The sequence below is a fragment of the Pygoscelis adeliae genome, unplaced genomic scaffold, assembly GCF_000699105.1.
Source record: "Pygoscelis adeliae isolate BGI_AS28 unplaced genomic scaffold, ASM69910v1 Scaffold3, whole genome shotgun sequence".
NCBI lineage: Eukaryota > Metazoa > Chordata > Aves > Sphenisciformes > Spheniscidae > Pygoscelis > Pygoscelis adeliae.
Genome location: NW_008824446.1, coordinates 182,591 through 194,710, shown reverse-complemented (window position 1 = coordinate 194,710; position 12,120 = coordinate 182,591). Strand labels below are relative to the sequence as shown.

Genomic DNA, 12,120 nt, shown 5'->3' with positions numbered 1-12,120 from the left:
CCTTTTGAAGTAAAATGGATATATACAATACAGGCTACAGGGAAACCATCCCATGGTGCCTGTAGTGCTCTTGTAGTGAGTCCTTCATATCTTCTGGCCCTGTACTACATGCATTGTTTAAAGGTGGGAGTGTGTGGTTTGCCTTATGCAAGTTACTCTGAGAGGAAACAATAAGTAGCTGTAGCATGCTCCTACCCTGCACTTCCCAAATAAGTACCCATGATGGGGAGAGAATCTTTGCTTCACAGGATCCTGCCAAATGTTCCTGATTGGGGTGGGAGGTGTTCCTTCAATGAGGCTTCCCTGGCTAACACAGAAACCTCCTGCCCTTCAATGAGGCTTCCCTGGCTAGCACAGAAACCTCCTGCCCCCATAGGAAACAATTTTAAGATTCCCTTTGACTACCACAGTGTCTTTCCCATCCCAGTGAAGGAAGGAGACGCCCTCTATGAAGTTCTACTAATCAGACTAGGGGACACAGTCCACCCCTTGGGTCAGGGTGGGCCACAGGGGCCAACTCCTGCTGGGGTGCAGAGAACCTACAAATTAATTTCATGCAATGTGAGCCATGTCCATGGGGGACTCCCAGGCTCATAGCATTCTCAAGGGATACCCCACAGACATGGCAGGCAGGAGAACCTGTGGTAAAGGGAAGAATTGGACTTTTCATTTTCTACATCTGCAGCACTTGCAGTTGAGACAATGTAACCATCTAGCTGTGACCTAAGCAGCCCTTCCTCTATGCAGGGGTTTGGTCCCTGATGGGGTAAAGGTCTGCAAACTATAGTCACTCTAAATGTGAACACCTTTTCCCTTCTTTGGATACAGGATCTCGATAATCTGATTCAGGATATGGACAGTGATGAAAACAAGGTAAGTAAAAGTACAGTAGAGGAACTCCTTTAGCAAGCGCTAAACAGCCCAGGCTTGGTCTGCAAGCTACGTGCTCTCTTTCACCATCTTCTCTCTCATCCTCACTCAAGCCAAAGTTTTGAAGGCCACTTCCTAGGTTGTAGAAATCACAGTGAATTCCTCAAGGCTGTGGTGTGTCTGACTGTAGAGCTGTGACATGAAGATACTGATTGATGTTATCCCTATTAGTTCCTTGACAGTCAGTCCTCAGAGTGAGGTCTAGGCATTTGTTTTAGTGGGAGGAAAAGTATTTCAGAGAGGCGCACTGGTGGGTTTGTTGCTTTTGTTATCCAACTTTTCACACAGGTGCATGTAAGTTTCTAGTAATAGCAGACAGCTAATGAGAATCAACATACCCCCAAGATGACCATTTCAGCTTATTGTTTCAGGATTATACTATTTCTATTGTGATCGAGAGTTAAATGATAAAAGTTCTCTAATTCCGATATACTTTTTTTCGTAGAGGAAGCGAGGCCTAAACTACGCGGTTTCTTTGTTAGCTGTCATACCAGCTGGCCAAGCCACTGGAGAGTCACAGATAAATGTGAACTGTAGATGCGTGATTATAGATGAAGAGGCTGTGGCTCAGCGTTTGTGGATTGTCGTAGATCTTGAGTGGCATAGCTGGGAATAAAGTCTTAAGATTTGTGATTGTCCTCTGTCGTGCTCCAACTGACAAACTCACTGTTGTATGTAGATTGAAAAATGGGCTTTTCATTCTGCCTTTATGTAAGATACATCACTGAAAGATGTGAGCTGTTCTAGAGCCAGCAATGGAAGAAAATGACCAGTTTAGACTCTTTGCTATGAGGGTATGGTAAATTAATGCACAAGATAGGATTTCTGATGCTAATTTCATGGTGACAGAGTAAAGGAGTTTCCACAAGAGACAAACTTAGTAAAATACAGCTGTCTGTCCATCTTTTACATTGGGATCTGCTCCAGGCCATACTCTGCTTCATAATATGCTGCTACTTCCTTGTACAACACGCTTCTGAACTAGGTATTGCCAGTGAATCTTTGCTTAAGCTTGTCCTGTTCGTGTACTACAGCTTTCTAACCAAGTTCTGACTGCCTCTTCTGCTTCAGATCCAGGCCTATGTGATGTGCAACAAGTTGCGTTCTGCCTATCTAGTCTCAGTGAGACAGGAGAAGACCAGAGCGGTGCAGCTAGTCCAGCATGTGCGACAGCTGGCTGAGAACAGCGGAGACGACGTTGTCAAGGCCATCTGTGCCCAATGGCTCTCAGTGCACCAGCCCAAAATGAGAAATCGGTTTCCCCAGGGTACTAGGAAGTAATAAGTAATTGACATTCACCATCATACAGAAGGGGAAGGCTTCAGGACAGCTTAAAGGCGTGTGGTTCAGCGATCTCCTGGTAAAATGGAAGTCTCTTGACTGATGTTGGTGGCAAATGGATGCTGCTAATGTGCCTCTGGTGAAAGGAAGGGAACTAAATTACAAGTGCCAGTCCTGTATTTTGACAAACACTCACTACCTCAGGGTGTTTTTTGGCTATCTTTTTGATGGGGGGCGGGGAGGGTGGCAGTTTCAAACTGAACAAGCAAGAATTTAGGTGTATGGAAGAGAGCACTTCTGTTTCTGGTTTGCGGGGGAAGTAGTTGTTGTTTGGGGGGGGGGCTGATTTTTTTTTTTTGAAAGGCACTGAAATTTATTGTATGTTTTTTATTTTTAATCCAGAAAACCTATATAGAGAAGACAGAAAATTCTCATCAACTCAATGTAGCCTAGAGTATAAAACTTTGTGATTATGGGTTTCCTGTAAACTTTTTCAAGATTGGAGAGATCTTCTTTTACAAAGACTGAAATTCAGAGATTTTTTTTTAAGCCTCTATACAAACCATTGCTATTCTTTTTTGGTTTTGGTTTTTTTCCCCACTAGTACAATGTGTGCAATTTCTTTAGTTTGTTTGAAAAGGTAGGAACTGATTCTTCATGGCAGGTTTCTACTTACCAGTCACACTGTCTGTGTGCCATACATACGGCACTTGAGCCCTTACTAGATGGGTGAAGTTATAAAGGGCATATCCTGTAAGGGGAGTACAAAGGGAACATAATCCTTTAAAATAGTTGAAAAATCACGTCCCTCTGTCTTTGCTATGGTAATATCCAATAAATTGTTGTGATGCAGCTTTATCACTGAACAGTTGCCAGTAAGCTTCCACAGTTTTTCATCAGGTACAGCGGACAATATGGATAGAGCAAGCCGTGGTAAAATTCAACAGGTGGTCTGTATCCCTGTCACACAGGGATTTATTTGTTCCTTACCAGAATAATCTGTCCCTGTCAGGTACAATAGAACACCAGACTAAATTTTTATTAACTGGGCATACTGTATAGGCTATATTGACAGGCTTTGCTCTGGAAGTATTAAGTTAACTCGGGTTTATGAAAAAGCAGGAATCTTTGTGTAATGGCTGTGTTCAGGGATGCTGAAAAAAGCAGCTGCTTCTCTACAACCATGACTGGGACATGAGAAATGGGCAGAAGAATGGTAGACAGTAGTAGGACCTTCAGAAAAGAAACAGAACAAAACATGACACTCCACAAGAGTTTGTTTTTGCTGTTTACATGTATTTCAGCACAAAAGGTAGGAAAACTAGTTCACTTTTTTGTTAAAAAGTGTAGTTGTTGATACACCTGTAAATAGTTTTAGTACATAAAATAATTGAGACTGTCAGATAAGAGTTTTGCACTGTCCCTGAGCTCACTGTAGTGACAGAACAGACTTCCATGGTATTGGAAAGGACATCGTCCATCTTTAGTGTTTCATGAGCAGTGCCCCACTGACACAAACACCTCTCTTCGAGGTGCTCCGCTCGCTAGAGCAGGGCCAGAAATGACCACATTTAGCTCTCGGAATCTCCTGACCACGGACTTGCATTCTCTCATTAGTGAGCTAATGAAAGCTGCTTTTGTTTTCTTGGCCAGACTGACCTAGCTTTCCATCAGACTACAGCCGTTAGGCTAATCCTAAAACCTGACACTATCCATGTCTTCGATCATTTCTAAATCTCTAATTATGGGGAGGAGGTTTTACTGTTTGTGGGTATCCAGATCTGCATTGCTGTAATACCTACTTTTCTGCTGGAGTTCCTTCAGCTGTATAGAGCAGCGCGAGTGGAGTTTGCCATGCAGACCAGTCAGTTCTGTACTTGCCTTTCTTCCTGACCTCTTTGCACTGTACCTGATGCACTTTATATAGTGTTTGTTGTAATTTGATGTTCTTAACCTGGAATCATAGGGATTTTTCTCTTACCAGCAGAACTGGAATTTTGATCCTGACTAACTGCCTTGTGTCACGAATAGTGCAATTATCAAGGGGCTTTGAATTTTTAAGCATCAAAAAGGGATTGAGTACTGCCAGTCAAAAAGAACTTCTCTATTAATGACCAAGGTTTGTTTACAATGAAAAAAGAGAATAAAGTATTATGACTGTTAACGTATCTTCTGTTTGCTCTTTATCTCAGCATAGCTGGGGCTCTCTTCCTAGATCTGTATTTTGGTTTTGGCTATGCTTAGCAGAGTAATTAGAAGGGGAGAATTGTTCTGTCATGCAAAATCTCTCTCTGCTACAGCATCCTCAACATTTAGATCAACTGGAGTATCACATCCTTAGAAGTCCTCCGAGTAGCTAGGTAGCTAGCTCAGCCTCATACAGGTACTCTCACAAACCAGTAATCCTCTTTAGAGAGCTTTGCGAGTTAATCTAACTCTCCCTTACAAGCCTCCCTTTGAGACAGCTAAATGAGCTTTAGTTCCCTCATTTTACAGATCAACCTAGAAGAAGGTATAAATGACTTGCCCAAGGTCAAAAAGAGTAGGTGTGTGTCTATGGAAAGGTGTACTTCTGTGTCTTATGTTAAATCTATGATCGGAGTTCTTTGACCTGCAAGGGCAAAATACTTCAGCCTAGAGACGCTTTCTCCTTTTTTTTTACAATGGTTTCTATTGCTTCTGAAAGCCACTTTGAAGATCAGAGAATCACACACAGAAAAAGCAGGCCAAGCCTGCAATGCTAGGTAGCATTCTGCTGCTACATTGTAGTTGTGGATTTAGCTTCATATTCAAGATGAAGCATAAAGAGGGAGGAAAAAAGGTAGAGTGACAGCGAGAAACACAAAGGGACCTTAAAATGTTACCCAGACTGAATTCTCTACGTTAGTAAGGCAGGTGCAGATAACAGCAACACCAAGTAAACTGATGCAACATTTCTGAAGGAAGATACCGTCTCCTGTTGTAAAAGGAAAATGGCTTTATTTAGTATTGCTCAGAGGTAGCACAGGACTGATCTGCATAGATAGCATCCAGGCAGAAAGAATTAATCATAAAATTAGCATTTGTTTCCCAAAAGTGGCAGTTGGTCACAGTGGCATGCTCATAATGCAAGTCCAAAAACTTCCAGATTTTTTTTTCAGAAGCACAAGATAATCCTATGAGTGGTGGCACTTGTTTTCTAACTGCTTAATTCTTTCAGAAATAATCTCCGATTATGGATCACACTCCAGCAGTTTGCACCAAAGTAGCACTAGAGTTCCAAGGGAGCAGCCCCATTACTACGTGGATTGACCCAGCTGCCTTTTGGAAGTGCAAGCTGTATGGTACTGCAAGGCCGGCTGGCAGCCTTGGCCAGCCAAGGCCAGTAACTGCTGGGCAGACAAACGTAAGGATTTCTGTGCAAGTTGTACTTTCCTGTCCTGTAGCTACCTTGACCATGGTATCAAGATAGTCCTGACCTCTGCTTCAGCTATTTAGCGCTAGCTAGTTTGCTGTCATTTAAAGCTGAAGTCTCAGCTGAAGTTGTTTAATCTTTTTTAACATAGTTGAGTTGTTCTTTACTCATTCTGCCCTCTTTTCTAAGTTCTAAAGTCATTTAAAGTGCAGCTGGGGGGGGTTAGTGTGACAACTCTTACACCATCTTTGCTTGATGCTTCACAGGAGAGATGTTAATTTTTTTTTAATAAGACAACTTGCCTACGCACAATTGTGGCACTCCTGCAGCTTTTAACCTCCCAGTCACTTGCACTGAGACCTGGGTTCTCAAAAGATATGCCAACCCTCAGTTAACTTACTACAATCAATGGGCATTTGGGGCCAAGATACCTCAGTGGCTAGGGTCCAGCTTCTTACAGAGACTAGAGAGAAAAAGAACTGATTCCCCTTAAAAACTTTACCTAATGCTTGGCACAAAAAGGCCAGCACCTGTTTCTGTGTGCTTGAGAGCATTTGTATTGCATGTAATTGCCAGAAAATCTAATATCCTAAAGCACTTTCACTCTGCCAGGTCAAATAATAGTAGGAAAATAACCTCACAGATCATAAGTAAGTTCAGAGTCCTAACTTTTTACTATTACTGTTAGGAAAAAACCTTTAAATAAAGGTAATTCTTTGTTACTTCATAATCTAAACCTAAGACTGCAACCTCCATTTCTATTCTAAAGCCAGAGAACAATAGCCTCTGGCTGTTGGGTGAGATACCAAGCAAAGGTTGCTCCCTGCGTCGGTGCGCTTAAGTCTCCAGCTAGGAAGGGGGACTGGTTGCTTACAAATCTCAATCCTTAAGTGTAATATTCCAGAAATTCACATTAGATTGTGTCCACAGAGCCATCACTAGAGCAGCTGAAGTATCAGCATTCTAGTCCTGAGGTCTCTCATCAGTGCTCTTCCCAGGAGAAGCATCGCTGGGCTCAGCCAGGCTCACGCTTGAGGTCTGCGCTGCTCAGTCCCACTGGATGCCGAGGAGCTCACAGCTCACACTCCAGAGTTTCTTTGCTGTCTCATCATCCCGACCCCGTGGAGATACGTATGCTGGCTGGCAATCACTGTAAGAGGAACGTTTTTTTTATTTTTTTAAGTCAAAGATCTCCATCTGCATTAGCACACTGCAGTGTCTGTGTTAAGATAAGGGAGCTGCTTTCTCTCAGCTTAACTTCAAGACCAGCTGAAGAAAGGTGGGAGGCTATCCAGCAAATGAGCAAGGGTTGGTGCTAAGCCAGATTCTTTCCAACTGGCTAGGGAAGAGTGTCTCCCAACGGCACCAAGAACTGGCAAGCAAGCCTAGCTCTATCTGTTGTCTCGACTCTTAAAGAAACCTATATATGCTCTACTATATACTCTTCAGTGTACATTCTCATTAATACCACTAAAAAGGGCTATAGACGCTAACCAAGCTTCTTCAGGAGCACCTTTTCTAGCAAACGCTACAAAAAAGCCACTCAAACAGCCCTTCATTCTAAACTATTTATCCCATCCTATTCATCCCGCTACAGTGCCATTGGACGAAAGGCAAAGCTGCCCCAGAATAAAAATACTGTAACAACCATGTATGGTTATCCCCTTTTCCATTATCCTCCGAACTGTGGCTCCTTTCTTCTCAGCTCCTGCAATCGGACAGCACTCTGGCTGGAATAGAGATCATGTGTCCTCAGCTGTACTACTAGATGCTGCAATAACATGGGAGTTTAAGAAAACAGAAGAAATTGCATCTTATAAGATCTCTGTCCAGCCTAGTGTTTTTAGAGCTCCAAGTGCGCAGTCTCTGATGTTCCTGAAATGACTCTGGTGGACTCCACCTGTCTCGCTGTGGCATGCAAGTTCTTTTCTTGACATCTATACTTGTGCTTTATATTCTATTGCCTGGAAAGTGAAAAGGATTTTAGGCTAGTCCAATGTAAATTGTGAATTACTGTTGAAGCTGTTCATTTCCCACCAAGTCTAGAACTCCTTTCTTTTACAAGTTTAAAATCCACTGGTTTTCTGTACTCCAGCACATAAATGCTCCATTTACATCAGGGAAGATTAAGACATCTATTTATATACTCAAGTCTGATTAAGATGGTACAAACTCCCAAGTGAAGATCAGACAAAGTCATTACAGAGACTAATCTGGTCACATATCACAAGGGGAAAGCTCTGCAAAGACGCAAAGACTCCAACGGTATCCGGGGCGGGGGGGGAGGGAAAGACAAATTTTTCATGTTCATTTCCCAAAAAACAGTATTGTTACACTGCTCTGCACCCAGTGGGAAGCTGTCAGAACGTCTGCATGAATCTGTTCAAAGGGCAGTCTTCAAATCTAGGATGATGACGACTTGGAACTGCTCTGGTCTGTAGTTTTGGTGAGGGGGAAAAGGCATGACTATGCAGGGTCCTGGAGTAAGTCAAAGAAGTCAAGAAACAACAGGGTTTGTAGTGGGAGCTACACCAGACAGTTTGCAGGACAGAGCGATAAGCATGCCAGCAGGAGTCCCTCCCAGCTGGTGGGGCCGTCACACCGGAGAACCAAGTTATATTGTCACATGCCAGTCCTAAAATCTCGGTTCCTAGGTCTGCAGCACCATCAACCCTCCCAGCTCCCTGCAAGCACAGGCCCCTGCTGCTCCAGTGGGGTAAAACAACTTTGCTGTTTGGTTCTCTTTGAGAACCAAAGTGGTCTTCCCAGGATTGACTCAAGTGACCTCACTAACTAAACAGCTCTACTGAAAAGCGATTTGCCCAAGTCTCAGGCAGATCGGGATTAGAGCTCTGAGCATGTGACAGGCCTTCCTGCACTTTGAGTACGGTGATACTCCTAGCACTAAAGGACCTGCTGTTGTGTGAAGTGTTGCACAGGTTAGGGATTTCTTCTAACACGGTATCCACTGCAACAGACCTGGAAGGGGTAATGCTCTAGTATCTGTCACTCTCAATCTTATCAGCCAGCCTCCTACCCAGTCCCTTCTTAATGAAGAATGACAGTAAGTCTCATTTTCCCCAGCCAACAAGGTTGCCTTTCACAGCATATCACTCCATCAGCTTGTACCCACCTGAAATACTGTCCTGTCACAGAGTCTAGCTCCTCTGCTACTGCACAGTAGATACTGGTCTGAGCTCCTTCCCAAGGTGTCTTCAAGAAGAATGAGAATACCTTCCACAGCCACGTCATTACAAATGAGTGCCGGACCAGCTCAGAATAGACAGAACCAGGATGGAGAGCGTTTGCTGTGACTTTAGTGCCTATGGCAAGAGAAAGTAGTCCAGGACAAATCTGCATGCATCAAACTGCCTTTAAAAAAAAAAAAAGGGTAATATACTCCTCAATTCTACCTGCAGATATTCTACAACTTAAAGGAGGAGTCCAGGCACGGATTCAGAGAGAGTAAGTGAAGTCCTCTGTAGTTCCTGCTTGCTGGAGCATCCCCCGCTCCCTTCCAAACCCTGCAGTCACTACATGCCTTCTGCTGAACAATGTGCTAAAACAGCAGGAGTTTCCATCAGGCTTTTGAGAACACCAGCTTCCTTTGATTTACTGTAATACTAATTTCCTAGAGAAGACGCTGCTTCTGTTTTAGTAAAATAAATACTAAAGTTTATGAAAAGGACTGAATGACATGGCTATGACAGATGTTGCAACTTAAGAGGTACTGTCTAGTCCTATGCTTCTGTTCTACAGGTCATCAATATTTAAGGTAGCTGAGCATACATTAGCTTTTTCTATTAGAGACTGCCATTGTAGCTGAACAGCTCCTTCTGTTTTTTCAGCTTCCACCCACATACCACAATTGTCTGCGTGGATGCAGCTAGTTTTTGCCAAGCAGCAAAGAAAAATGAAATACATTCAACCGTGCCAAGCTACTAAACTCCTCTGCCCTGTTGTTGTAAAGACAATTAGTGTTTTAAGTCTCCTGGTTCCACAGACAGGAGATATTTTCTTCCTGCAAAGAGCTGTCAGTGACCCTTGCCTCAAACCACTTCATTTCTGCATAGCCAATTTCCAGACCTTTCCTTCAATCCACTGTTCTCATCCATGGTGTTCAAAAGCCAAGCGGAAAAACACTCCGCTCTCCTCTGGGACTTGCCTTGCAGCCGCCTTGCCAGCTCCCGGGTGAAGAGCACGTTAGCCAGTTTGCTGTGACAGTAGGCGAGGCCACGATTGTAGCTCTTTTCACCATGGAGATCATGGAAGCGGATTCGGCCTCCGTGATGAGCCAGTGAGGACACGTTCACTATGCGGGCTGGGGCAGACTGCTTCAGACGCTCCAGCAATAGGAAGGTCAGGAGAAAATGACCTAGGGGTGAGAGGAAATGTCATCCTTCTCTGAAGGGTTCCCCTGCTGGAATTTCAAAGTACTTACAATATATTACTTACATGTTATATCTTACTGCTGCCCTCATTGCAAGTCCAGGGAAAAGAAGACACACACACCCCCCCCCGCCAATCAACCGCTAAACTTTTTGGGGGCCATTAAGTTCTGCTCCTCAGCTTCAAAAAGCTGGAGCTGTCATACATTTCAAATGTCCCAGGTAACGTGTACAGACACTTAAACTGGGTCCGTGATAAGCAAATACATTGCACTGCATCTCCAGAACTCTAACTCTGGCCTCCCATCCTTCCCCAAGAAGGAAGGATGAGGAACGTTTTCCTTTGGCATTTTGCCACAGATACTGAATGCAAACATGACTCCGCTGGCCTTACCAAGATGATTGACTCCCAGGTGCATCTCAAAGCCATCAGCAGTCTTGGAGTAAGGACATAACATTACCCCAGCGTTATTAATGAGAATATGGAGTTCCTTCTCCTCTGCAAGAAACAAGAGATATCCTTAAACAGGGAAACAGAGACCAGAGACAGACAAGAAGGTGGCATAAGTCAGCCAAAAAAACCCACGCCTCTCTGAGTTGCAGCCACATCGCCTCAATAAAATAAGGATAAGTCTCCTACCACAAACTAGCTCATGGCCTCTGACAAGCCCCTGCTGCGAACTGCAGTACCCAACATGGCACAGGGGTACGCAGGTCAGGGATTTGGCATTTGCTAGAAGAGCAGACAGCAGTCCTTGGTAAAATATTCTCACTGAAAGGAAGGATCTAGAGACTGTACCTGCTAGAAATTTCTCAGCAAACTCCCGAATGGACTTCGTATCAGCCAAGTCCAGTTTTTTCACAATGACTTGCTGGTTCCCTGTCTCAGCTCGGATTTCACTGGCTGCAGCTTCTGCCTTCGCTATGTCTCTGCAAGCGACAACCACCCTCGCACCTGCAAGGGGGGAAAAAAAGCAGGAACAGAAGCTGAGATCACTGGAGCACGCTGGATGATCAAAGCTATGAGGAGCAGGCTGACTACACACAGTGCTTACAAACAACGTACTGGTTGTTTAGGGAACTGGCATCAGTCAGGGGAGCAGCTGGGAGGGACAAAGCCTTCCCTACTATGTTGCTAGCTCCGATCCAGACTGGGAAAACGCACATCTGAAGTGCCTCCGTCCAGGTTCTCCCAGGTCAGGAATGTGTACCACAACACTGGAATGATAGGGTTATATCTGCCCCTATAATGGGAATGTCAAGCCAGGAGCACATGAAGATACTTGGATTCCAGCCAGAGTAATTTCTAAACGGATTGTGAACAGATAGTTTAATCTCCTTACCAGTTACCCAAAAAGCATTTAAACCAAATCAGCTTGAAACGTGAATAACTAAAGCACACAGCAGCGGACCTACGGCACCTCCCAGCTTCATACAAGCAGAACCCAGCGATACCAGGAACTTCCCCAGTCCTCTCAAAACAGTTGCAGTGCAGAGCATTTTCATGTCACAAGACGCATTTTTGGAGTTCAAGCAATGAAACCAGCTGAGGAACTGGAGACTCCAACCTAAGTGCTTACAGCCTGCGGAGAAGCAACACCTGGGCTCATCTGAAATAACTTTGGAATCCGGCTCACTCGAACAGGAGCATAAAATACTCCTCCCTTAGATCCAGAAAAGGGACTACTGAACGCGCAGGCACACACGCATCAGCCGCGGGGGGATGCCTGCTGATGAAGGCCAGCGACTTGCCTCTTCGCGCGAGGTCTCTGGCAGTCTCCTTCCCGATGCCCGTGTTAGCTCCTGTGATTATCACCACCTTCCCCTCCAGCTTAGCTCTTGACTTACACTGTCCTCCAGCGACATACCTCCTGCAAGAGAGGGTGGCAGCAGTCACGGGACGAGGTCCGAGGGCTGCTTCCCGCCTTAGGGGGCTCGGGTCAGGGCTGGGCACCCAGCGCCCCGGGTTTCGCCCCAGCGGCCGGGCTGACCGCTGCGCTCAGGACCCCGGGGAGTCACGGGCGTCGTTACCTGAAGAGGTTGACCACGATCGTGTCGTGACCGGGCCAGGTTCCCACTCGCCCTCCAACCCCCCCCCCCTTTCCAACCACCCGCGCGGCGCGGCCC

General features: G+C 44.9%; 2 protein-coding genes across 2 annotated transcripts in view; one reads left to right on the top strand and one right to left on the bottom strand.

Annotated features, from left to right (window-relative positions):
- Positions 1-2,420, top strand: part of ZFYVE26 (zinc finger, FYVE domain containing 26) — a 48,577-nt gene extending 46,157 nt beyond the window's left edge. The window contains exons 40-41 of the mRNA XM_009320969.1: positions 797-873; positions 2,002-2,420. Of these exons, the coding sequence (XP_009319244.1) occupies positions 797-873; positions 2,002-2,211 (287 nt within the window). The 3' untranslated portion in view covers positions 2,212-2,420. The remainder of the gene's footprint in view (positions 1-796; positions 874-2,001) is intronic.
- A 2,753-nt stretch (positions 2,421-5,173) lies between these two features.
- The window catches only part of LOC103914367 (retinol dehydrogenase 12-like), a 9,968-nt gene continuing 3,021 nt past the window's right edge, over positions 5,174-12,120 (bottom strand). Inside the window, exons 2-7 of the mRNA XM_009320996.1 lie at positions 11,746-11,864; positions 10,793-10,948; positions 10,388-10,492; positions 9,771-9,980; positions 8,739-8,928; positions 5,174-6,755 (exon numbers count right to left, since the gene is read on the bottom strand). Of these exons, the coding sequence (XP_009319271.1) occupies positions 6,653-6,755; positions 8,739-8,928; positions 9,771-9,980; positions 10,388-10,492; positions 10,793-10,948; positions 11,746-11,864 (883 nt within the window). The 3' untranslated portion in view covers positions 5,174-6,652. The remainder of the gene's footprint in view (positions 6,756-8,738; positions 8,929-9,770; positions 9,981-10,387; positions 10,493-10,792; positions 10,949-11,745; positions 11,865-12,120) is intronic.